Source organism: Prunus dulcis, chromosome 7, assembly GCF_902201215.1.
Source record: "Prunus dulcis chromosome 7, ALMONDv2, whole genome shotgun sequence".
In the NCBI taxonomy this organism is placed as follows: domain Eukaryota; kingdom Viridiplantae; phylum Streptophyta; class Magnoliopsida; order Rosales; family Rosaceae; genus Prunus; species Prunus dulcis.
In genome coordinates, this window is record NC_047656.1 from 15371595 (window position 1) to 15398236 (window position 26642).

General features: G+C 38.3%; 5 protein-coding genes across 6 annotated transcripts; 4 read left to right on the plus strand and 1 right to left on the minus strand.

Moving 5' to 3' along the window:
* Positions 1-564: 564 nt before the first annotated feature.
* On the plus strand, positions 565-4231 carry LOC117635445. Its single transcript, XM_034369763.1, has 10 exons — positions 565-1959; positions 2119-2229; positions 2722-2899; positions 2997-3178; positions 3278-3414; positions 3494-3589; positions 3710-3779; positions 3871-3945; positions 4018-4063; positions 4176-4231. The coding sequence occupies exons 1-10, from the start codon at positions 565-567 to the stop codon at positions 4229-4231; spliced, it is 2346 nt and encodes a 781-aa protein (XP_034225654.1).
* A 171-nt stretch (positions 4232-4402) lies between these two features.
* On the minus strand, positions 4403-6840 carry LOC117634758 (protein RER1B). The gene is made up of 4 exons (XM_034368972.1): positions 6646-6840; positions 5985-6343; positions 5123-5303; positions 4403-5001 (listed from the first exon to the last, which is right to left on the minus strand). Exons 2-4 carry the CDS (start codon positions 6329-6331, stop codon positions 4981-4983), a joined length of 549 nt encoding a protein of 182 aa, XP_034224863.1. The 5' UTR covers positions 6332-6343; positions 6646-6840; the 3' UTR covers positions 4403-4980.
* Positions 6841-9861: 3021 nt separating this feature from the next.
* On the plus strand, positions 9862-13394 carry LOC117635176 (soluble inorganic pyrophosphatase-like). Its single transcript, XM_034369524.1, has 9 exons — positions 9862-10098; positions 10813-10962; positions 11235-11263; positions 11603-11668; positions 11893-12000; positions 12106-12171; positions 12474-12594; positions 12797-12878; positions 12990-13394. The coding sequence occupies exons 2-9, from the start codon at positions 10833-10835 to the stop codon at positions 13030-13032; spliced, it is 645 nt and encodes a 214-aa protein (XP_034225415.1). The 5' UTR covers positions 9862-10098; positions 10813-10832; the 3' UTR covers positions 13033-13394.
* Positions 13395-13982: 588 nt separating this feature from the next.
* LOC117635185 (gamma carbonic anhydrase 1, mitochondrial) lies at positions 13983-16171 on the plus strand. The gene is made up of 5 exons (XM_034369537.1): positions 13983-14361; positions 14546-14689; positions 14892-15017; positions 15132-15283; positions 15493-16171. Exons 1-5 carry the CDS (start codon positions 14247-14249, stop codon positions 15769-15771), a joined length of 816 nt encoding a protein of 271 aa, XP_034225428.1. The 5' UTR covers positions 13983-14246; the 3' UTR covers positions 15772-16171.
* A 3867-nt stretch (positions 16172-20038) lies between these two features.
* LOC117634229 (auxilin-like protein 1) lies at positions 20039-26319 on the plus strand. Of its 2 annotated transcripts, XM_034368213.1 has the most exons (9): positions 20039-20578; positions 21308-23045; positions 23124-24968; positions 25057-25123; positions 25263-25345; positions 25431-25496; positions 25588-25677; positions 25777-25953; positions 26121-26319. In XM_034368213.1, exons 1-9 carry the CDS (start codon positions 20196-20198, stop codon positions 26154-26156), a joined length of 4485 nt encoding a protein of 1494 aa, XP_034224104.1. In that variant the 5' UTR covers positions 20039-20195; the 3' UTR covers positions 26157-26319. The 2 variants fall into 2 exon arrangements, with proteins under 2 accessions (XP_034224104.1, XP_034224103.1); XM_034368212.1 differs by having other exon boundaries at positions 21308-24968.
* The last annotated feature ends 323 nt before the right edge of the window (positions 26320-26642 follow it).

A 26642-nucleotide genomic window follows, 5' to 3' on the forward strand; every position in this document is an offset into this window, starting at 1 on the left:
GACGCGGATTTAGGAATATACGCCATTATAGCCGCCATGCAAATGCCGCGCAGTTATTCCATGCAAAGTTGCAATCTTTGCCTGTAAGCTGTAGCCCCATGACAGAGAGAAGACAAAGACTAAACCACAATGGCCAGCTTAGAAATTACAGAAAGACAAGCTTTTTTAAAAAAACATTATTTTCTGTTTCTAGCTGTAAATTTAGCAATCCCATCATATTTCATCGACATTGTTAGCATCACCAATGCCTCTCTTCTTTGTAAGCATCGCATCCGCATGGTTTTAAGCATCTCTGCCTTCATAGGTTGGTTCAATAGCACTTTCCTTGGGTACCCTTTTTCTTTCTTCTTCTCATTATCTCCTTTTATCATTGTATAATAATTTATGCATGTCACTCCTTAGATTCTCAGATTTTCCAATGCCCCAAACCTCATATTAATCTTGTCCTTGTGAATCAACAACTCTTTGATTTCTTGGCCTGGTTATGTTCCATCTTAGGAGCAACAGAAAATAGTGTGTGGTGTTCAAGCTGGTTTGTTTTGAGCTCTGGTGGGTGGTTCAAAAATGGAGAATAATTGGTCAAGGCATGGTAGATATTCTGTGACTCCAGTGAAGCAAAGGAGGAGTGGATATGAGCCGTCTGATGCTGAGACAGAAATCCCAGATAGTCCGTGGCATGGCGGCAAGATGAGGATTAATGTTGGCTTGGAATATGAAGGGACAAAAGCAGAGCTGGATTTGGCAAGAAACATTAGCCCTTTGAAGCAGAGCAGGAGGCAGTCTTCAAGAATTGAATATGATGGCCCTTCTCTTAGAACTAACTCTGTAGTGAGCCCCGTTCGAAGAAGAAATAGCAGCAAGTCACCCTACAAGCCAAGAAAAGATTATGGTAATGCACGAAATTCACCGTTGGCGGGTTCTGATCTTCATAGAAATATGAGCCCCTTGTCAAAATCTGAGCGCAGAAGACATGTTTCACCTTTCCAAGCTGAGAGAGGAGAGCATGATTTGAATGGTTTTGATGATGAGATTGTGGGCTCAAACAGAAAGCAACAGCATCACAGAAGGAACAGCAGAGAGGAGAAGAAACCAAACTACAGTAGGAGATCAACAACTGCTCCAAGACATAGATCACCAAGAGAAGTTGACCAACAAAACAGTTATGACCAAACACCAACTAAGGGGGAGAGAAGTAGAACACCAACCAAAGTGGAGAGAACACCATCACCATTGTCAAAAAACGTGGCTCAGAAACAAAGGCCAGTGAACTCCCAGATGAAATCGCCGTCCGTTGGTGAAATCAATGAAATGCTTGCCAATGCAAAGCTTGCTAGAACTTCTCCAAATCCCATGTCCAATAACAAAGCTCCAGTTTTTGGAAGCTCAGACTCTATATCACCAGGTGACATCTTCTTTTCTAGAGAGTGCACAGTCATGGCATTGCCAAGAAAGGTCTTGACTAAAAATGGTAGTTTTGAGAGCCCGTACAGTCCCAAGCGCAAAATGGTTCCCCAGGGAGACTTTGCTGCCTCTCAACACAGAAGCAGAACAAGTGGTAGTTATGATCTTAATGGTAATGGTAGAGGGACTCCATCCCCTTATGGCTTGTCACAGATAACCACTACCACATCAAGCTCCGCCGTGAGCAGGCAGAGCAGTGGTACGCTTAGCGTTGGAAGCAGCAAGAGGAGTGATGCAAGTGGGACCACAACGGCAAGCATGAGGAAATTCACAGCCAATCGAATGAAAAGCGAAAGTCAGGCATGGTTTTCGTGTATGAGAAAGGGTGCTTGCAAGACTAACAAATCACCTGAGCGTGGTACATTCAATGAAGCTGCATTCATTGAGAAGGCATTTGTGGTTGAGAGTCTCAGACAGTTCTGGGCTGATAAGCACCAACCCGCTTCGTTGACTGGATTCACTTGCCACAAACAAGAAGCTCAAATTCTCAAGCAACTTGTGAGTTATTTTGCGACAGAATCTTCTTAAATATATATATATTTTTTGTTATACATTGTGGATCATTTGCTTTGTGCACTGCTTGTTTTTTCTAGTTCCACATACTTTCTTATATGTTTTCCTCCCTACTTTCTTACTCATATTTTGTTGAGTTTGTAGGTGATTGATAACATCTCTCCTCATATTTTGTTCACTGGACCATCTGGTTCGGGGAAGAAGGCTCTAACAATGGCTTATCTACGAGAAACATATGATGATTCAAGTTGGGAAGTATGCTTCTTTTCATCAGATGCAATAACCTTGAAACTTTTTTCCTTGGACATTGGCTGACTTGATCTTTTCTTCTTCTTTTTTTTCCTTTGTTTCTGCAGATATCTCATGATTTAAGATATTTCCAGGTTCAGGTATTCTGTACTGAAATAATGAAAAAATTATCAACTCCGCGGTTTAACTTAGAATTTGCAAATGCTCATAACATCCTTAGGAAATTGATGTTTTCAATATAGTGAAGTGAAATTTTCTAATTGCTGATTGACAGAAAGAACTAAAAAGGCTATTTTACTTAAGCAAAAAGCAAACTCAACTAATCCCTACCCTAACTACATGGGTTGGTTGTTAATCCCTCTATTTTACCTTCTGCCACAATATTTTGGCTCATATTACTATCAAAATAAAGGCAGAAAAACACATCAGTAAGCTGTACAGTTTTTTATTTATTTTATTTATAAATTTATGGGAGCTCACATTGTCATATGCTGACAGGAACAAAAGCCAATCCAAGTAGTGGTTCCATTGACATCCAGTGCTCACCATGTAGAGCTCAATGTACAATTGGAAGCAAATGCTAGATATGCATTAATGGGTTTGGTCAGGGAAATAAACAATGAGAATGCAATTGCTCCTGAAGTCAGCACTGTTAATTTCAAGGCAAATCATAAAGGTTCAATTCTCTAACCACATGCATAAATCCCCTCTAAACAGTTTGAACCATTCACTCAAAGTCGAAGCTAACATGGTTTCCTTATTTTTTGGTCCAGTGATAGTTCTTTACGGTGTTGACAAAGCAGCAGAACATATTCAGCATTTGATAAAATGGATAATGGACTGTTACTCAGAAGCTTGTAAGCTCATACTCTGCTGTGAAAACGATGCAGCTGTCATCGAATCCGTGAAAAACCGGTGCAAGGTTATCAAGGTTGATGCTCCTGTAACTCATGAAGTAAGTATTACCTTGATTTTAGAGTCACCAAAATGCTTCTGTGATTGCGTGTAAGTTCTGAGTTTTCTCTGTCATTACCCCCCCTTTATAACTTCCCAGATTATGGAAGTTCTTATTCAGATAGCAAGGAAGGAAGACTTCGACCTACCTATGAGCTTTGCTAATAAGATTGCTATTAAATCAAAGCAGAACTTGAGAAAAGCAATCATGGGTCTTGAAGCATGCAAAGCACACAAGTAAGAACACAATGAAACAAAAATTATTTAAAACATTGTTGGATTGTACTCTGACTTATGTGGAGCTGTACCAATGTAGCTATCCTTTTGGAGATGATCAACCAATTCCGCTTGGATGGGAAGAGGTGCTGCTTGAACTTGCTGCTGAAATCCTAGCTGATCCATCACCTAAGAGGTAACAATTTCATTTTAGATTTTTAGGTACTCTCTCTTCACACAGTTCATCTAACGACGTCCCGCGATATTTTCTATTTAACAATAGTTGAATTGATTTCCAAATTTGATCTTTTGTCAGATTATTTTTCATCCGGGGAAAGTTTCAAAAGCTTCTCGTTGATTTTGTGCATCCGAAACTGATTCTACTGGTATTGCATTCGTACCTCAGAGTTGTTCTTCGTATCTACTTGCTCACCAAAGTATAATTGTGTGATAGAGTTTCCAATTTCCAACATGCAGAAGCTCGTGGAACAGTTCCTGAAGGGACTACATGGTAGTTCTAAAAGGGAACTTTATTATTGGCATGCTTATTATGTAAGTTTATCTCCCTCGTTCCTTATTTTTGTCTTGCTGAGAAGGCGAACTAACTTATATTTGTCCTTGCAGGAGAAAAGACTCCCAGCAGGAGCGAGTGCTTTACTGAAACTAGAAGGTGAACATGTGCAAATCACCAAAATCCTTCATCTAATTTGGGCACATAATCAATAATTTGGGCAGAGACCACTCTTGTAATTACTGGTTAATCATGCACTTTTCTTTTGCAGAATTTATGGCCAAGTTCATGAGCATATACCGGAAGAGTTCCAACAATCGTCAATAAGCTTAGCTCTACAAGCCCTCATTGAGAGTCCATCGTTTCCTTGCCCCCTATGTATAGGTCGTTATCAAGATTGTGTTACTGCAGCTAATACCGGGAAAATCAGAATGAGACGGAGATAAATGCCCCTGGAAATTTTTTCCTAGGGTCATGGTCATCATGAAGACCTAGATATAGCATAAAAAGAACCCATTCTCTTGTTTAGCCTAAAAGAAATAAATCAACAGCATACTCATTCTCAGTTTGGTCAGTAAGTATTTCTTCTGACATGAACAATGATAAGCATGTCAATTAATATCTCAGTTCGCAAGAATGAAAACACAACTAAGGCACCCATCTGAATAAGAAGCAGCTTCTCATGCTTTGAAATTGCTTACAACAAAAACATTGGGCACATGCCCCCACACGCAGAACACTATAACATAATCCGCAGTTAGCCGAGATTCCAGGTTCAATGCTGTTTCACCCCATGTCTACTTTAATCTGCCAGGTAATCTTTATCAGAAGACCAGTGTAGCTTGAACCCTCATTAGGCCTATGGAAGTGATAGATGAACTATCAGGGCATCCTGGCAAGACCTGTCATCCACTTCTAAACTAGAGAGTCTAGCCCATGTACAAATACACTAAAAGAACATTACCTTCAAAACATATTTAAGATCTCCAAACATATCTTTTTTTTTTCTTTAGTCACAAGATCTACAAATCAAGCATTTTTGTTTTTAGATTTGCAGAAAAGCTGCTCCCATTCAGTTACTTCTTCCCAGTGTACCGCTGTCAAAAAACAAATGGAGATAGCATATAATTAGCTTCCATTCATAGTAAGGGATGCATGACCTACATATAAGGGCCAAGCATAAAGACGGGAAGAAAGCACTAGAATATGATTACTCACCTGCTTTCCAATATCAAATGGAACATATTTGTATTTGATCATGTGTAGGATCTGCCGTTTCATTGTGAGGACAAATAGAACAATCCAGTAGCATAACAATATTGGCCAGAAAACAGGTACATCCAGCACAGAAATGAAGGTCAACATAAATGCAACAATAAATGCCTTTGTGATGGAATACCTGAAACCATTAAACAATTTCATTTTAAAAAATTCAAAATCAATACAACATCAGTACACTAAAACCATCCAAGATTCTTAACAACTGTGCCTCCAAAGAAATTAGTAAAGACGAGACAATTCAGCTTCTTAACTGCTTTTCCTTCATGGGGTAAGCCAGTTTAGTCATGAAGTTAAGGTATTGGATGGATGCATTCTACGTCTCAAGAACATGAATCAGGTTATAGCAAGAAATCTCAAATTCATTTCTCGTTTATTATTACTAATACTCCATGGCATAAACACCCTATCAACTCAACGCATTTAATAACTCCCACAACCTGATGACTATAAGCCATATCAGCAAGGAGACCACCTCCAGCAGAACCATCCTTCAGTACTTAAGAACAATGTCAAAAGCCGAAACTCATATTATTCAATGTCAAAACGGTTTTCTACAACTAAAGTAAAACCTATCAAAGCCCATTGGTAAAAAGGGAAACATATGGTTTACATACATTTCCAATCAAGGACAAAGGGCATTATTACAAGACACTTCGAACGTTTATGACTGCTAAAATATTCACTTACACAAACAAATGCAAAGGGGGTTTCATCAAAATGAGGAGCAGACCTAACATGAGAAATTACAGTCACTATACCATTACTGCAAATATGAACCAACAGAATGAAAGATATTTACCAGAACTTAAACTCGGGAAGGCGGCGAACAAAAGGCCTGAACTCATCAGCACCTTTTGTTGGCAATGAAGCCCCATCCAAGGCTTCAAGCTCCGGGTCCACCTTCGGTGAGAAAAAGCCTATCAAGAGATTCAAGACATAGATCCCCAGGCCATAGGAGATAACATAGAACCCTTGAACATAGTACACACGCAGAATGTAAATCATTGCCACAGCAAGGGTTCCTAGCCACCGATTAACAGTGTGAGGCGTTGACCGATCCAAATAGTACTGGAATGCTCTCGAAAAATCGCTCCTCCATTGAGCCAGCGGTGCCGCTGCTGCTCCTTCACTTCCTGGTCCTTCCATCGAAATCAGATTCTACGAAAAAAATATTGCAACAATGTAGAAATTAAAAGCATGATATGAACCAAAAATGACTATTTTTTACAAATTTGGAAACTAACCTAATATAGCTACTTAGTTCGTTTGCTCAACATAACATCAATGAGAAAAGGCGTGTGAATCGATGTTACAGTTTTCTCTTTTCTTCTATCCCATTTTCTCAGGAAACAAACGGAGGGCTACAGATTGCCCTTGTGCATCAATGAATTAACTGCGTTTTAAGCTAAACCAATAATAAATGAGTCTGAGAGACTAAGATCAGCGAAAGAGAAAATTACCTGGTGATGACTGAGTTAGGGTTTCGAAAAGTGGACAAAACGAGGAAGATGATGAAATTACGACGGTTGCCACTCAGCGTCAGCGATTGGCTCTTGTGGTCTGTTGTTCATAAAGCTCTGTGAAGGGGATGGTGGGGATTTACCCGCGTCCAGCTTCGTGAGTAGGCCTAACAATGGGTCGCGTCAATCAGCCCAATTTGGCCCAATGACCAAGGGATGGGGTGGCCCGGATTTATGTGATCACAATTTGGCCAGTAAAGCCGGGCGGCTAAGCGCTTTTTTATTAAAAGAATCCAACAGTATAGCCGAGCGGCTATACTATTTATAACCCCTATCGCCTATAACCAATCGCCCAGCGTGTGTTTTTGTTAAACGAGTATAGCTGCATAGCCTAGCGGCTATACTCTGTTTCAAAAACAAAAAACGATGCCCGTAAAGCCGGACGGCTATATTCTTTTTTATAACAAAAAAATTCCAGAGTATATTCACCCGGCTATACTATTTTTAATTTTAACAAGAAAAAAGTAAAGCCGGGCGGCTATACGTTTTTTAAACAAAAATTCTAGAGTATAGCCGTGCGGCTATACTATTTCTTTTTTAAAAAAGAGGACACTCCTACTGCCTAGCGCTTAGTAGTGTGTGTTTTTATGAAAAGAGTGTAGCCGCGCGGCTAGACTCTGTAAATAGAACATTTTCACAGTATAGCCGCGCGGCTATACTTATTTAATACCATAATCTGAATTTCTCTTTCTTAGGTAGTTATGTTTTAATTATTATTTACTTAGTGAATAATTAGTATTTTAATATTTTAATATATTTTATTTTTATTCAACAATATGTGAGTATTTTGTGTATAATACGTGAATTGTGTGTGTAATATTGAAACTTTAAAAAAAAAAAAACAAATGTATTAAATATGAAAAATAGTACGTGTGTACAATACAAGTATTAAAGGTGAAAATGCTAACTTCTATATACGAGTAATAACTCTGAAAATGTAAAAACTGAAAAGAGGACAATAGACACTTGGGTAATGACCTAATAGTAATGGATAATACTCTAAACTACTCTTATCGATGAACAAAAATTAGAGAAAAATAATTTTAAAAAAAGATCAAAGTGTCTATGTCAAGAGTATAGCCGTGTGGCGATACTATTTATAAAAAAAAAACGACCCATATAAAAAATTCCTACATGAAAATGGACTTTAAAAACACAACCAAAGCCCATTTACAACATAACGAAGAGGCTTTGAACTTCCTATAATTTACAAAACTGCCATCGAGTTTCTTAAAACAAGCCCAACATCAAAACCTTAAATAATTAAAAATTAAAAAAAGAAGGTAAATTTAGGTTTCCAAAGTCTCCTAAAAGAAAGCAACATTGGAAACAAAAGGGTAAAATAGGAAATTAGTATATTAAGTAAACTCTAGAATGGGACAGTTGACAATAATAGGGTTTTTTTGATTTGTTTATATAAATTAAATGGTATAATATCTATCTAATGCTAAAAATTGGTATATAACTAATATCTCTATAAGGAACATATAATATTTGATTTAAGAATGTACTAGCTTTGCTCTTTTATTTATTTATTTATTAAATATGTAAAATAATTTTTAGAAGGAATATGTTTGAGATAATTTCAAAACTATAAGAAGCAATGAAAAAATTATTTAAAAAAGGAAATCATATTGCACAGTAACTATTTTTTTTAAAAGTACCATTCTCAATCTTATTCCCATTTATTTTTACTATTATATCCATTATTAATTAAGTTATTTTATTTTATAAACCTAATTAACGAAGAGCATTTTTTGACATTTTGAATGTTTTACGGTTATTTCAGTATTTTGATATATATATATATATATATACATATAGATTTAAAAAAAATTAATGATAGCATGCATATTGGCCAGTCCAGGTATTGCCAGTTGTAAGAGCAAGTCCAACAGCTAAGGCTGGACTCGGGCGCGCAGGGGGGGGGAGAGATGGTGTTTGGGCTAAAAAATGGTTTCCAGCAACAAAAGGCAGTCCGGGCAGGAGGTAGGAGCCACTAGACTGGGCTGGCCCTTGGTGGGGTTTAGCCCAAGGGCTGGGTGATGTCATCGATGACGCCAGCCTTTCAGCTTTGAATTTTTTTTTACCGTTTCCACGTGTCGGCGTTTAGGCTCTCCGATATGATTTTTTCCTTTAATCCAACGACATCCAATTTTTGTGCAATAAAAAAATGGAAATTTTTTTTTTAAAATACCAACAAAATTACTGATTTTTTTCTCTATACCTCATTTCCATTTTCAACATTTAAGTAAATGTCTTTGTCCTTTTACTTTCATTTATTTTTATATTCCTTCATTTACTTAAGTTTACAATGTAAATAAGGAAGTACACCCCATTTGGTTCATATCAAAATTGGCAATATAAAAATACTAGAAAATCAAATTCCCACCAAATCAAAATATGAAAAATCGATTTTAGTGCAAAATACGATTTATGCTAAAAATGATGGCTCATTAAGTCAATATATACTTCATATTAAAATCCTATAAAATCAAGTTTTCTTATTTGATGTGTAAGGAATAAAAGCCATAAAAAATTATCTTGAGAAAAAGATTATTCCGAAAAACCATTTTTCATACTTAGTCAATATTGCACATCTGCTAAAAAAATCTGGGTCCGCTAGTGTCTATAAATACCAACCAATACTCTTCACTTTTAACACCAAATCCTCAAACTTTTTTTTTTCTATAAATACCAACCAATACAACTAATAAAATAAAATATTATCCGATATGAATAGTATTGACACGTAGGAACCCAAAAATATTATATGAAAATATTATCAAAATTAATTGTTTAAGTAAAAAAGGTTGTGAAAAAATAAAAAAATGAATAGTATTTGCCATGGCAAATGGCAACTGCTGAAAACACACTTTACTGAGGGGGCTAGAGCAACTACTATTCAAGTGAATAGTAGCTGCCCCCGAGCTCCTTTTGCCATGATAAGGGGCGAACTGCTGAAAATGCTGTAAGTGGAGAGGCAAGTTTACGCAAACTTTTATCAATAGAATAATAATTTACAAAAGTTTTGTTGTTTTGCTGGAATAATTTCCAAAAGTTATCATAAGTGTTAATCGAAAAGGAAAAAGGTTAGCGTACGTGTGACACTATGATTGGCTCCCTATTTTCGTTTAGCCGCTGTAAGAGAAAAAGCTTATTTTTGCGCCAAAGTTTCTAACTTGGGAAAACATTCTCTGACGCTTACCGAAATAGTGGCCGTCCGATTGACTCCGATACGATCCAACGACTGGTATTGACTTATGACTGACCGCTGCAAGAAGTTGACAGCAGCATCTTCGTCCTTTTTCCTATAAATTAAGCTCTCACATATACACGCAAATTCTAGAACCTATTTTTTGCTGTGCATTTCTGGTGCTCTCTAATAAGACTGTAAGTTCTTCTTATCCCTTCTTCAATGGTTTCAGAGATTTTTGGTTTCCTTTTTTGCTCTTTCATGGCGTAGTCTATGGATTGTGTGCTTGGTGTTCTGCTAAATAGAAAAATTAAGCGGAACCCATTTGATTAAATTCTTCCAATACTGCATCTGGATGGAAATTCTTGGTTATCTGTTTGATTTGATTTGATTGGGTTTGTTGCGTTTGTATTTGAAATCTTAATCGTTTGCATTCTCTGGGTCTGTCTTGAGTATGCTATGCATGAAGATTTCAATTTTGTGGTTCTTTGATATTGTTGAATCAGTGTTCATTTTCATTTTGTCTTGATTCTATCTCTTTCATTTCTGAGGTTTTCTGAGGTGTTAATCTATTACATGCAATCAGTATAGCATTGGGGATTGTTATATCTATTTGTGTTGTGAATTATAAAATTTGACGTGGTTTCTGAGACTTCCAATATTTTGAGTGAAAATCTAGCAGTCTTTTCTTGTTCTTGTTTTTCATATTTTGTATTTTGTCCCTCGATAACTTTGTTAATAACAGAAATTCACTATGCCATGATTTCCTACCCTCTTAAGTCCTTATTAGTCCTCTGCCATGATTTTTACTCATGAAATTCACTATGCATGTGTAATTACTCAATGGGTAAAATATGATTTATTCAAGAAGATTGTGTGGTAAGGTTTCTTTTTGTTTTCTTTTTTCCAAGGCTTTCTGTAAGGGTTGAATATGGCTAACAGTGGTGGAGAAGGGAGTGGAAAGAATTCAGGATTTCCGCATGTTGTCCTCAATGAAAGGATCCTCTCTTCAATGTCACGGAGATCGGTTGCTGCTCATCCCTGGCATGACTTAGAGATTGGTACAATTTCTTTGGGCTTTTAAACTTTCATTCTCTCCTCTCTCCTCTCTTTTTGATTGGCTCGGCATTTCCTTTACCCTGAAAAATTAGAGACCCTAGGGCTTTATATATAGAGAGAATTTGGTTTTTCCTGTTACAACATGGAGAGAGTGATGAGCATTATTATAAGTAGTGTTTTGTGCATATGTGTGTGTGAGCGGTTGAGAGAAGCTTAGATTTTCTTGTGTGTGAGGCTGTTGAGAGAGAGACTCACATGTTTTTCATCTGTGCAGGACCTGGTGCGCCAGCAGTATTCAACGCTGTAAGTTATTATTTGTATTAGTATTTGTTGTTCCTTTTGATAAATTTCATCATGCATAATGGTCTCTTCATTTGGGAGATTATGTTGATAGTCTGTACATGAATGTGGTTGAGGAGATTTAAAACCATTTAGAATAAAGATGTGTGATTCCTTGCATATTGTTGTGGTGGATGAGATTTAAACCATTTATAATAAGGTTTGTGTGATGCTTCTCTTAGTGGATGATGAATTCCATAATCGTCCTCAGTTATTTAAAGATTAAAAAAAGAATTATATATTCTATCTCAAGATGCTGTAACAACAGTTATGTACTAATCCAAATGTGAATTTCTGTGGCAGGTTGTTGAAATTAGCAAAGGCAGCAAGGTTAAGTACGAGCTCGACAAGACAACTGGCCTCATAAAAGTGAGACTCTTCTTCTTCTTCTTTCCTAGATGACAAGCTGTTGCCTCTGTCATAAATATTGAACCATGTTTATTCAATTACGGTTAGAGAATTTCAAAAAAGTTCTATATCATTACCCTTGTTTGATTTACATTATTATTGTCATGGTTGCTAAGGTATTGACATCTAATATGAAATTTATGCCTCTCATGGAGGACACTAATGCATAAGGATCTTTAATGTAGGTTGATCGTGTTCTTTACTCATCAGTTGTTTATCCACACAACTATGGTTTCATTCCCCGAACCATCTGTGAGGATAGTGATCCTATGGATGTACTGGTGCTGATGCAGGTAAAGTCATTTCGACACATAATTCTTTCCACAATGAAATGAATCTGATTTTGGTGCGTTCAGTTGAACTTGTTAAATACAATCTTGGATTTTTCACCCACATAGGAGCCCGTGTTACCTGGTTCTTTTCTTCGTGCTCGTGCTATTGGATTAATGCCCATGATTGATCAAGTAAGTGTTTATGTTTTTTCTGTCTCATGCTATCTTATTTGACTCGAACATCAGCTCCACAATTATTGAACCTTTGGGAATAGATATTATTACTCTTCAGGGGAGCTAGGGATTTGATCTAGGACAATAAAAATGAAGCTTTTAATGTAATAAAGGAAGGAAATTTGGTTTCATTTCACTGTAGTTTTTCACTAGCTTCCATCAAATTCACTCTCTCTCTCTTTCTCTCTCTCTCTCATTGAGATCTGATTCCGTACATCCAGAAGTGGGTGTAGCTATCGATAACATGAGTTCTATTGCAGGGTGAAAAGGATGACAAAATTATTGCAGTATGTGCTGATGACCCTGAGTTCCGCCACACCAAGGACATCAAGGATCTTCCTCCCCATCGCCTTGCAGAAATTCGTCGATTCTTTGAGGACTGTATCCTATTATCTCATGCTTGCTATCTTTACTTTGGTTAGCAGTATTCAACAAAATCTCATCCCATTGCATTTAAACTGTTTGCAGTCCTACTAATAAAAATCACCTGATATCTATTTGCATGATTTCAACCATCCATTAAATTTGTGGCAGACAATATGTACTGGTTCTTCTGTATGTTCTTAACTCAGTGTTATGATAGACAAGAAGAATGAGAACAAGGAAGTGGCTGTCGAAGACTTTCTACCTGCTGAGGCTGCCATCGATGCCATCAAATACTCCATGTGAGAAAAAAAAAATATTTCCTCTCTGTTCACAGCCATCTATGATAATTGCAAAGCGAATTTAAATATTTCATTTCTACGCTTTTCTTAAAAGGGTGCCTTGTGTTGCAGGGACCTGTATGCATCTTACATTGTGGAAAGCTTGAGGCAGTAACTAACCTGGTGGCTAATTAGTGAAATGGCTGAAACCATTTAGTAATGTAGTGAGGCTTAAAGACTTCTTGCAGAATGCCTCTATATACAAGTTCAAATTCCTCAACTACCAAACCATTTCTCTGGATTTGAATGGAGATGTTATGCTGTACTTTTGATCATATCTCTTCTAAAGACTTGTATGTGTTGAATGCTGTTTGGAGTAGTTTCCAAGTATTGGCTTCCTCGGTAGCGAGGAGAATGTACTATCGAAATGGTACAAATAATTTCTTCCATTTTGGATGCAAATGTTGTCTTTCCAATAGTGCTTGGCTTCCTGGAAAACATATTATGCTCAATGAATCTAGATTGGGATTTGCATAACTCAAATAACCTTTATTGGCACTGTTCTCAGATGCATTTTAAGTTTTCTAATTGAAATAGGTGAAATTATTGAACCTTCTTGACTTGTTATGTCCTACATAGAATTCCATTAAGCTTCACTCGTTAAGCTTCAAACCTTCAATTATTAACGATAAAAAAAAAATTACAAAAATGCTTCATTGACTAGGGACTTCTTTTTTACCCGAAACGAACAAGGGTCATCTTCAAAACTCTCTACTTCAGCATCTTAAATAAAAGAGATATTTAGTGATATACCCATTTCTAGCACTAATATTATAAATAATCAGGGACACACTTAACCAAACAAAAGAAAAAGGAAATATATGAAATTAAGCAAAGCAATTATTTATCTCGTTTTTGAGTGAAAGTATTATCAGCTGACATAGTGATACAGTATCACTCTATAATTTCTCCCAGATCCACGCCCCAAATCACCCATACCCCACATTTGTCACATGCAGTTAAATGAGTGACACGTGGTGTAAAGTGAGAGATCACATTAAGAAACTGTAGGCAGAGCCGTAGACAATAACAATGACCAAAACAAGGACTGAGGTGAAATAGGTGAGGCACTGAACGGCGCACTTTGGTTCGGTGCCATTCTTTCCTTCTTTGGATAGTGAGTGAGCGCGAGTCGAGCTACGTCCTTTGTTGGCCAACATTTCCATTCCAGTTGTCAGCAGCGACAGCGAGCGTTCTCGTCCTCATCGATGCTTTTGCTTCAACGCCCACAGCTGAGAGCCTGAGACTGAGCCCAAACACACGCCTCCACCTACATCTCAGCCCCCTAAACCCTCACACTCCTCACAAAATCTCCAATCTCTGACGAAGATGGGGACCCTGGGCAGAGCAATCTACACCGTCGGATTCTGGATCCGCGAGACCGGCCAGGCCATTGATCGCCTCGGTTCCCGACTCCAGGGCAACTACTACTTCCAAGAGCAGCGTACGTCTGCCAATCCTTCTCCTTGAACTCAATTCCTCCAAACCCTAACCTGCACTGTCACGCACAAATGCACACGAAAATGCACAATCTTGATTCTGTTGCTTTTGTTTCTCGAATCGAATTTTGAGATCTAAGAGGGGTTGGGTTTTGCGTGATTTGTTTTTTGGTGTGATTGCTTGTTCAGTGTCTCGGCATCGGACGCTGATGAACGTGTTTGACAAAGCTCCGGTGGTTGATAAGGACGCGTTTGTGGCGCCCAGTGCGTCCATCGTAGGCCAAGTTCAGGTGGGACGAGGTTCCTCCATTTGGTACGGTTGTGTTTTGAGAGGTAAAACCATTTCTACGAATTTGATCATTTACTTTATATTATTTTTGTTAGCATTTTCTTTTAGAAAATTTTACTCCTTGAAAAGCAGGCCAGGTTTGATGTTAGAATCTAATTATGAAAAAAAGTAGGCCAATTTGGTGTTATGATTAAAGCATAATCATGTATTTGTTGTATTTCTCTGATTGTGGTTCCTGGTGTGAAGGTGATGTTAACAGCATCAGCATTGGGTCTGGGACCAACATACAAGATAATTCCCTTGTTCATGTAGCAAAGTCTAACTTGAGTGGCAAGGTTTTGCCCACTGTAATTGGAGATAATGTCACTGTAGGTGGGTTACATTTCGTCTCGTGTTTCCGAAAAATTTAGCTTTGCCTTTATGGTGATTGGGGTTTATGTTAAGGGTCTAACTTACGTGTTATGGTTTTCAATTTGAACTATACAGGTCACAGTGCTGTCTTGCATGGATGTACTGTAGAGGATGAGGCATTTGTTGGCATGGCTGCAACCTTGCTTGATGGGGTTTATGTTGAGAAACATGCCATGGTTGCTGCTGGAGCCCTTGTAAGGCAGAATACAAGGATTCCCTGTGGAGAGGTTTGTCAAAGCTCCCCTTTTTTGCCTGGAATTTGACTAGTCAATCGAGTTAGACTGTTAGTACAAAGTTCACATAGGAAGCATCCAAGTGACTCAGTGAGCTGACATCCTTTAAATGAATGCAGCCTTTTGTGTTTTTGTTTTTTGGTTTATCCTACATTCACGACAGACTAGAGAATTTTAAAAGTGATTTGATTGTTAAATAACAGGTATGGGGAGGGAATCCAGCAAAGTTCCTGAGGAAGCTGACAGAAGAAGAGATGGCCTTCATCTCCCAGTCAGCCATAAATTATTCCAACTTGGCTCAGGCTCATGCAGCTGAAAATGCAAAGAGCCTTGATGAGATAGAGTTTGAGAAGGTGCTGCGAAAGAAGTTTGCACGCCGTGATGAGGAATATGACTCTATGTTGGGTGTTGTTCGTGAAACACCAGCGGAGATTACTCTTCCTGACAACGTACTGCCAGGCAAAGTACCGAAGACTGCTTAAAAGTGTGCCTATGATTGATGTTGGTAAATGAATGGTACTCTCGGGATTTAGTGTAAGTGAGTATTTTGTTTATGTGCGGATTTAAGGCAAATGGCTGCTTTACATTTCCAATAATTTTGGGGGCCATCTGAAGTGTGAAGCTCAAACATGGAGTACATCTCTGGCTGGCATATGGCTCTACTTAATTTTCTGATTGATCAGCAACTTCATTTTCTATTTTCGAGGAGGAAAAACAAAACCTGCTATAATAGAACATATGTTTGGATGTTTTCAAAGCATCCTGGAAGGTCTCTTAGATTTGTAGTTTTAGAGCTTTATTGCTTTGCATATGTTTTATGAAATAAAGAAACTGAAATCAGGCATCGAAGCCTGCAAATACTTATGGTGTAGCTTTGATTAATTGTACTTTTGTTCTCAACCATTGAAACGAACAGAGAACAGAGGCTTAGGCCAAACGACCATCTCTTTTTTGGTTCCCTTCCCCTTATTTGCATCTGCCTGGCCTGGCCGGAAGGAAGTGGCCTTCAGAAGTTCGGAAAAAGAACCCATAATGTTTTCTACTTCTGGTAATCGAAAGAGAGTTTGCCGCTGATCGAGCTTGCATTTTTAACTCAGTCTAAGCTGAATACCAAACCATTATATTAGTGAGTCATTTGTACTAACTCAGATTATTTTGATAAATACCATGAGGTGTCCTCACACGGAAAGGCTGGGATTAATCTCCGCACGGGGTTCGGCTTGACCTTGATTACAAAGTGCTTCTAACGGGTTTTGAACTCCTGTCATTGAGGCACCAGGTAGCTCGCAAACTAGAGGTATCAGATTATTAATCAGATAATACATTATTGAAAACATGTCAAACTGTGATTTGTAAGTAAAAAGCGAGTTCTCATCTAATAACTTGAAAGTTTGCTCTGCAATCAAAGGTGAACTGCAGATCTCTAATACAGCCCAAACTGATTGCATCCCTACAGCCCAACAGAGCCTGATGTACTGTACACAATTCTGTGGACTGAGATTGAGAGAGCAATAATTTTTTATTTTCTCGGACTCGGGAGAGCCATAATTAATAACATAGTGGATGATTATGATCATCGTTAAGTTAATAATGACCTTTCTAAGCCAAAAAGAAAAAGTTGAAGCTTGGGTCGCTTCTATTCTCAAAACTTGAAAGTTAAAGTTGTCTAGGTACCTAATAATGAGTACTAACTAGCATCATCTCAAATTTTTAATTGGATTACTTCTCCAATCCAAAAATATAATCAGTTGACAAGTGAACCCAAAAGTGACCATAAATTTCAAATTCATGTGGTTAAAAGTGTCCGTCTTGATCCCACGCAATGCTTGTTTTGCTTTAGCCTTTTTTGGAACTCTTGGCAGTTGGTAGATGGTGCTCCTTGGTACATTGGAATTTGCTTCATAATTGTCCCATTCACGACTATTTGAAGTAATCATTCACAACTATTTGCTCATTCTTTAATAATACGTTATGGGTTTAAAATTTTCAATTTTCATCTTCAATATATTTCAGTTATTTCGTGCTGCGTCGGGCTGTATCTATTTTATATGCACTTAACGGTCTCTCCACGTACATAATGAACTTGCACGTGAATAAGGATGTTAACTTGATCTACATTGTTGATCCATTCTCTAATAACTTCACAAGCCATCTGCACACTATTTGTTCTTTCAAATGAGTTGGGGGGCATTCTTCACTTCATTCTTCTTCCCCAAAACATACGACATTTAAAATTTATGTGCCACCCCACTAAGCAATTATGCCCACCACGTCTTACAGAATTCAACTTTGTAGAGAGCACCAAGCCCCTGTATTTGCGCTCTTGCCCTCATGGGACAATTCCTCCCTCTACAAGATATTGGATAGTATAATGACTGTATTCATTATTATTATATTTTCTGCATCATTAAACAACAAAGAAATCCATTTTTTAATCTCCAGAATGATGACTTTTGGTGCTTTTGGCTGAATGCCACTGTCATAAAGTGGCAAACACAAGGGCCCAGAACCACCCCCCCTTCTTTTCTGGTATTGGTATTTGGCATTTGGCATGAGGCTTCTGGGAGAGCCAACCCTTTGGGGTTTTTTATAATTCAAAATTTCAAACCCTTGAAGAAGAAAAAGAAATTTGTGTCAGAAGTACCCCATGTAAAACTGTTCAAACTTCAAACACATTGTATTTTGTTTGAAAAAAGAAAAAAGAATGAGGCAAACCCACATTTTCTTTGAATCTTTGAATCTTTGAATCAGAAAAAGAAATTCATTTTCTCTGTAAAAAAAACCAGAAGGAGAAGAAGAAGAAGCCCTCTCTGTGCTTTATATATATATTGGACTGGTTGACAGGCTATACGGGGACAAGGGCCAAAGTTAATATAAAGAAGAAGATACTATCCATGTTTAGCTGCATTACTTAATTACATTCGGATTCCCAGAACCTTGTTTTAATCCTTTTTATCATTATCTTGTCCTGCTTTCAGACAGAGAGAGACAGAGGTGTGCTGTTTTCTTTACCTTCTTTGGAATATGCAAATCCTAGACAGGTCTTCAAAACAAGAAACTGGTTTTCTTTAGTTTGAGGTGTATGTGTTAAAAAAATCAAATAAATTATTGCTGCCCAACAAGCTTTATAGGGAAGGTTTGCTTCCGAAAGTGGTTATTCGCGTGAATAACTATCAACTATTGATGTGCATAACTTGTTGGTCGACAATCATTCATGATTCACATTGATACAATTGGTACATATAATGCACCTCTTTTAACATTTCATATAGCGATTACATGATCAATTAGTGTAAGAAGAACGTTGTATATACTCATTGCGGATAACTGATTAATGTTAAAATTTTCCAATATATCATTTGGTAAACAAAACTCAATAAACAAATTTAGTGATGGTAGAAGCACTTAAATTTATGTGTGAGTAGTTGAGATTAACAAATTTTTTTTTTTTTGGTGATAATAATTGATTGACCCCAAGGTCAAGTTAAGGGGCAGATGGTGCAACCAACTTGAATGATTGGCTTTGGCCCCATGGAAACAGAGCCATGACTAATCTCAATTGTCTGGTAACAGTTAAGCTTATAATGAATGCTATAAATCAAATGTCTGCATCAAAATCCTCAAATCTTCAAATTGTGATGCTATCAAAGAAAAGCATACATGCCATACATATATTATCCACATTAAATTGCTCCAACAACCACTCTTTGAGCACCCCTATGGGAGTTTCTGCATTTTTAATATTGACACCTAATTTTTGCTTGCAGATTGCAAGCTGTGAACAAACTTTTATTCCTGGATGATTGAATTTATAAAGTAGTGGGTTAGGTAGTATTTAATATATGAGAACAAAAATGGTTTCAATGCTTGCAATTAGTATTAGGACTGTACATGAGGTATTTCCAGAGTTGATGATGATGATTTTCTGTTGAATGGGGTTTTCCATATTCTTCATTAGGATTTCACACGATCGTTAGTTGATGTAAATTCATATCAATCAACAATTGTTAGTCATCGTAACGGTCGTGGAAGATTAATATTAACAAATTTCTCGGATTTTATCCTTCAAATATGACTATTGTTGGAATTGAAAAGTTTTACTAAACGTATCCTTGATTAAGTTAGAATCCAAAACAACGAGCTACGCACGTAGACGAGTGACAATGATATTCTCCTACAAACAAAATATGACAAACCACCTTTCACCAAATAAAAATCAAATGATGTCACCTTAAAATTTTCATTCACAACCTCTACCATTCCTCAAGAGGCAATCCAACAGTCTCAAGTCTCATGACCACCATCCCAATTAGATAGCAACTTACTAGCTACTTGGTTGGTAATTGCCAATACTGCCCAGTAAAGTTTCTCATCTTTACAAACTCACCCCCCACAAATAGTCAAATACTACCAAACATAGACCCTTGTCACTATTCTCTGTACAAGGTCCTTCCCAAAGTGGTCATGCGGGAACCAGGTTTTGCTCATCGTACCCAAATTGGGACAGTTTTGGTTGGACACACATGGGTATTTAAAAAGATTCCAATTCCAACCTATATTTCCAGTTGCCCTTTTCCCCATTCAATCTTTGTCCACCGGTTACCGGCTAAACCTGTTATTTTCCGAAATTCGAAAAAGAAAATTGCAAAATTCGAAAAAGGAAAAGAAAAAACGGAAAATTCATCATGCAATTATACGAGTCCTTTTTCGTCATTGCGCATTTTCCTTTTAGTTTCCACTTTCGTCGTCCTCTTTCTGTGTTCCGAGTCCTGAGACTCTGCAGCAGAGGGACTCAGCAACAGCAGAGAGAAAGAGAAAGAGAAAGAGAAAGAGAAAACTGAGCGGAGAAACACGAAACGCTTCGAAACGCAAAACCTAGAGCGCTAATTTTGTTCATTTCTCTCCCATGGAGAATCTCTCGCATTCTCGGCATCCAAACAGGTCTTCTTCGGCCAAAATGATCAACAATGGCGGCTTCTTAGGGAAGACGCTGTACGACGACGTATACGGTGGTCCGCCGAAGTTCGGCCTCTCGTCTCTCTCGCCTCGTATGGAGGACTACAGCGAAATTTTCGGGAGCTTCCACGCGTCACGCGCCTCGTCGATTCCGGTGCTTGATGTTCCCGCTGTCGACCAAAACGAGGTCTTCTTCGATGTACGGAGCTCCGGTTTTGACTACGGCGAGGTCTTCGGGGGCTTTAACGGTCTGGATTTCGCGGTTGCGTATGACGACCTGGTTAACCAATCTAAGGGTGGAGATGGTGACTGTGATTCCTCTGATGAAGCTTGGTATGTATGATCATGCATGCATTTATTTGCTTAAATTTGTTAGCTTTTGGTGCTTTCATTTGTGAAATTTTCAGTCAAATGTGTGCAAAATGTGTCTATAAAGTAATTTTTTTTTTTTTTTATAACTGAAATGTGTTTAAGAAGTATTTGGTATTTAGTATATATGTTGGGTTTTTTTATAGCTATTTTGTGGAACAATGTCTACGGTTTTCAGCATTTTGGGGAACATCTATGTGTTTCTACGTTTGTGGGTTTGAAGTAGGGACTCGAAACTGGGGGACCAAAACAAAGTCTTGGGGATTAAGGTATTTGGGCTCATTTTGACGGGACAATTAATAACCAGTGAAACTTTGATCTGGGGTTTTTGGGTTCTCTAAGTAAGGAAATAGTGTCCTAGGGGAAATTGGATAGAAGTAATTTTGACTTCTTTGATTGTAAAAGGCGAGATAGTGTGTGTAAACTGGGCTTCAAGATTAACTTTTTTCTGTTAGGATCTCGGGGTTGTTTCGGTTCAAGGTTGCAACTGCACCACATATACAACATATGTACTAAAATAACTAATGAGTCTCTTTACACATGAAAGTGTGAAAAGATTAAGAAACATAAATGTATTGTGTATCTTTGTAATACTAAATGAGATTAAAAAAAAAAGGTAGTTTGACTTAATTTGAACCTAATGATGCTAGAATTTGATGTTAGAGTATGTTTGTCTTGCTTCCTCATTCATAGGACTCCTGCAGAATCTGGGTCTCTGTCGGAAGGATCAGATGATTCCGGCAAGAACCAATGCTTTTCAAATGGAGATCCTTTCCAGTCACTTGATGGCAGTACAGAGTTCAGCATATCATATCACACCGCTCATCAAAAAAGCAATAAAGATTCTTTGAACGGGATGACGCATGTAACTCGGGCACATGTTCCTGGATACACTTTTGTGCTGGATGAAAACATTCCTTCGCAACAGACAGAAAATGAGAATCCAATCTTGCAAGTGACTGAAGATAGCAAGTTAAGTATGAACTGTAACATGGAAAGGGTGAACGAAAAGCATCTCAAAAAGACCATGTCACACCCCCCTAATGGTAGTTCTTCCGGACAGGCATTTGGGGACAACCTTAATCCTGAAAGGGGATATGGTAGAAATGGTTCTCATCATAAAAAGCCTTTTGTAACTATATCAGACATAAGCCTTAGAACTCAGCCCTCTCAATTGCCACCACCCTCTCGACCACCGCCCATAGTAGATGGAAACAGTGAAGATTCCGGTAGATTGTCTTCAAATTCTGACACTGTAGCATCTGATGGGACTACAGGTGATACTTCACCTCCTTTCTTTGATGTAGAGGTAGATGCAAGTTCATCTGCTGCAGTATCTGCAGCAGCTATGAAAGAAGCAATGGAGAAAGCCAAAGTACAATTGAAAAGTGCAAAAGAGTTAATGCAGAGGAGGAAAGAGGGTTTCCAAAGGCGTACGAAATCGGGGTCAAAGAAAGAAATGAAAGAGAAAGAAAGAAAGGTGGGTGAAATTGTTGATGGTTCCAACAGTATGAAAGATGATAGAGTGCAGGGCACTTCTGAAAGAGAAGACAATGGAATGAAATTTGCTGTTAGGAAGGAAAGGCAAAAGGTGTTGAAGACAGCCAGAGAAGTTCCAGAATCTCTAGAAGATGAAAATTCATTAAATGTGGCTAAAAATTTTGCACAAGAGAAGCATGGGAAGGGATCTTGGTCATCTCAGGGGTCTTTCAAAATTGATGAAGCTAGTGAATGGCAAGAAGCAACTCAATATTTTGAATTGGTGGCAATAGATGAGTCCAGGAAGGCTTTTGAGCTGGAAAACAAAGAGAAGATTTTGGTTCAGAACAGAAAAAGTTATGAGCATAGGCAGAAAGAAAAAGCAACCATGGAAGCATTGGTTCAGCAAGAAGAAAATGATAAGAAAGTAAGAGCAGCTATAGAAGAAGAATTAGGGAAGCAACCTCGTGAATGGGATGAATGCAGTGCAAAATTAAAAGCTGCTAAAGAGGCATGCAGGCGAAAAGAGCCTGAGAAAAAGGTGAAAGTGACTCATGAAATTCGTGAGGAGGGAAAGAATGAGATGAGTCCTAGCATGGGTACACTGCCTGCAGAATCTGAGAAGCAAAGAGACATCATGGTAGAGGTTCAAGATAAAGAAATTAAGTTCAAAGTTGAGCAGGCCAGGAAGCAGAAAGAAAATGATAAAAGAATTAGAAGTGACAAAAGACTCAAGGAATCTTGTGGAAGGGAAGATTTTGAAAAGAGACAAGAAGAAAATGAGAAGAGGCTGAAGAAGGTTCTTGAGCAGAAAGAAAATGAGAAGAGGTTAAAGGAGGCTCTTGAGCAGGCAGAAAATGAGAAAAGGTTAAAAAAGGCTCTTGAATTGCAAGAGAATGAGAGGAAATTAATAGAGGCTTTTGAATTGGAAAATAAGAAGAAACAGAAAGAGGCTACTCAAAGAGAAGAAAATGAGAAGCGGCAAAAAGAAGCTCTTGAGAGGGAAGAGTATGAGAAGAGACAAAAAGAGGCTGCTCAAAGAGAAGAAAATGAGAAGTGGCAAAAAGAAGCTCTCGGGAGGGAAGAGTATGAGAAGAGACAAAAAGAGGCTTTTGAATGGGAAAATAAAAAGAAACAGAAAGAGGCTACTCAAAGAGAAGAAAATGAAAAGCAGCTAAAAGAAGCTCTCGAGAGGGAAGAATATGAGAAGAGACAAAAAGATGCCCATGAAGGAGAGGAAAGTGAGCAAAGATTTGAAATGGCCCATGCTCGGGATCAGCAATATGACAAAAAAGGATTAATGGAGGCTAAGGACATAGAAGGAACTGATGTAACATTAAAGGAAGTGTTTGGGCAAGTAGAAAATCAGAACATAAAAAAGGCCAGTGATTCGGAACAGACTGGGAAGACTGTTAAAGTTGCTGGTGACTGGGAAGAACAGAAGGTCCTAAATAAAACAAATGCGGGAACAGAGAGGAATGAAAATGGTCAGGAACCAAGATCAGTTAAAGGCTTGCACATGGAAGAGGGGGATCTAAGGGTATCTGATGAAACATGTAACAAAGGTTGTAATAAGGACTCTCAAGCGACTCAAATAGCCAGCAAACATGTTGAAAACAGTGAAACAACGGAAGCAACTCAAAAGGCCCCCACTCATGAAGAAAATGGAGAGAAAGGGACTGAACACAAAATTAGTGATACACAACCAGAAGTAGTTGAACGAGTAAGTGTGTCGAATGACTTAAAATTCAAAGCATCTAGAGTTTCCCTAGAGGATTTAGAAAATGGAGAGAACCGGTTCAGAAGGGAATATTCCAATGTTTCTCTTCCTTTAGATGATAGTGTGAAGAAAGCAAGGGAAGAAATTAGGGCTGAACCTAAAGCTAGCAAAAGGGAATTGGGGGAATTTGAAATGGAAAATGTGCAGGTTGATGAAAAGTTCAAAGCATCTGGCATGGCCCAAGGAGACATAGAACACGGGAATAGCCAAGTTAGAGTGGATGATGCCTACGAGTCAATTCCTTTAGATAAGCACACGAAGAAGGCAGGAGAAGCTGGCAGTGGCATTGTACAACCACAAGTTGAGCAATTTAAGAGTACCTCTCGAATGGATTTTGATCATGAAACTAAAAAGATGGAATTTGTTCAGGAATGGAAAGAGGGTGAAAAGGACTTGAAGGGAGTCCAAGCTGGCTCAAGTCGGGAAGAAAACAAGACAGCGAACTTGACCCCTGAACCGGTGAAAGAGTTTGTTGAAAATAAAAGGAAAACAGAAGCAGCTTATCCAGTCCTGGTAGAAGTAAACAGCCAGAAATCATCTCGGCAAGTTAATTCAAGCCAGGTGCCAGAGAGAAAAGATAAGAATCTTAAAGAGACCCTTAAAAATGGGGAGAAAGAAACTGAAAGGTTGAAAAGAGAAAGAGAGCTCGAAAATGATCGCCTTAGAAAGATAGAGGAAGAAAGAGAAAGAGAGCGGGAAAGGGAAAAGGATAGGATGGCTGTTGACAGAGCAACACTTGAAGCTCGCGAATGGGCATATGGGGAAGTTCGTGAGAGGGCAGAAAGGGCTGCTGTGGAGAGAGCAACAGCTGAAGCTCGACAAAGAGCAATGGCAGAGGCTCGTGAAAGATTAGAGAAGGCATGCACAGAGGCCAGAGAGAAGTCAATAGCAGGGAAGGCAGCTATGGAGGCCAGGCTTAAGGCAGAGCGTGCTGCAGTAGAGAGAGCAACTGCAGAGGCCCGAGAGCGTGCTGCAGAAAAAGTAATGGCTGAAAGGGCTGCTTTTGAGGCAAGAGAACGAGTGCAAAGATCTGTTTCTGATAAGTTCTTTGTTTCTTCTAGAAATAACGGTTTGAGACATTGCTCTTCATCCTCGGTGAGTATTCTTTTTTCCGCTGGATTCGTCCTCCTTTTAATTAATTCATAATCTCCAAGTGAAATCTAAAATGGCTGTTAATTCATAGGATCTACAGGACTCGCAATTTCAGAGCACTGGGGGTTCAAGATATCCATATTCCTCAGTTTATGCTGGTATGTGATTTGTAATGCTCCAGCGGTTATCTCATGCAAATCTTTCTTTGAGCTTCTCTTCAGTTTCCATTAACATTTGACTTATGCTTGGTTGGTTCTACATTAATGGTCTTTTCTGAAACTTTCTTCTATTACAAAGAGAGATATGAGGGAGTTGAAGGTGAATCAGCTCAAAGGTGTAAAGCAAGACTAGAGAGGCATGCTAGAACAGCCGAACGAGCGGTCTGATTTTAAATCATTTATAATCTTTGAGCGGTTTAGTCTATACGGAAACATTATAATTTCAAGCTTTGTGGGACTGTTTCAGGCAAGAGCTCTTGCAGAGAAGAATATGCGTGATCTTCTTGCACAAAGAGAGCAAGCAGAGAGAAATGTAATTATTCTCTTCACGTTAAATGAATTTCTGGAACTTTGAATTGTATTTCATTTCTCGCTGATTGACTCGGATCTAATTCTATTTGCAGAGATTAGCCGAGAATCTGGACGCAGATGTCAGGAGGTGGTCAAGTGGAAAAGAAGGCAACTTGCGTGCATTACTTTCGACTTTGCAATATGTAGGTGTTATTTGAGCTACATGTGTTTTGCAATTTGTAGGTGTTATGATGTTTAGGCTCAAGCGTTGGGAACTTGAACTCATTTTTCTTCATTGGCAGATCCTTGGGCCTGATAGTGGTTGGCAGCCTATTCCCCTAACGGACGTCATAACTGCTGCTGCTGTAAAGAAAGCATACAGGAAGGCCACTCTTTGTGTTCATCCTGACAAGTTGCAACAACGGGGTGCAAGCATTCAACAGAAGTACATATGTGAAAAAGTTTTCGATCTTCTAAAGGTGCGTTACCGCCATTTTCTTTTGTGGCTTGAAATAATTATAACCAGAACTGGCGGGACTTTTTCTCAAAGCATATATGAAAAAGTACAAGTGGGTCTTGTTTGTGATTTCGTTTTCTTCACTTGTCTTATTTCGTTAGTTTTTTTTTTTTTTTTGGGTCACAACAGGAAGCATGGAACAAATTCAACTCAGAAGAGCGGTAACACAGGCTTCAAATATGCAGATATACTGCACATTATGTAATTTTATACCACTAGTAATTATATATATATCCATGTAGTTTCTTTAGTAAGCTTTAAAAGCTCCAAAAATAGTTTTGCGGCAAATATAATTGAATGAAATATGGCTGTTGTATGTTCAAACTTGGAAGCCCCACCTGTTCCTCTAAAGTACATCAAGCACAGAAGGCATACAAAAAGATTCGTTAACATCTCCACCAGGCCAAATTTGAAAAAATTTCAGGAAAGGTGATTAGCTTTATTTAGAATGTGACAATTATCACGTCTATTATGACCTCACGACATGCCGTGTCTGCTTTGCTGGGGTTGGTTTGGTTGTTCCTTACCCTTTTCTTGTGGCATTTCCGTGGTTTGTTTTGGTTTGCGTGTTGCTCTGTTACTTTTAACCCCTTTTTTGGGTACAACAAACAATTGGAGGAGGGGGTTTACGAAAATATACCTGATCATCTC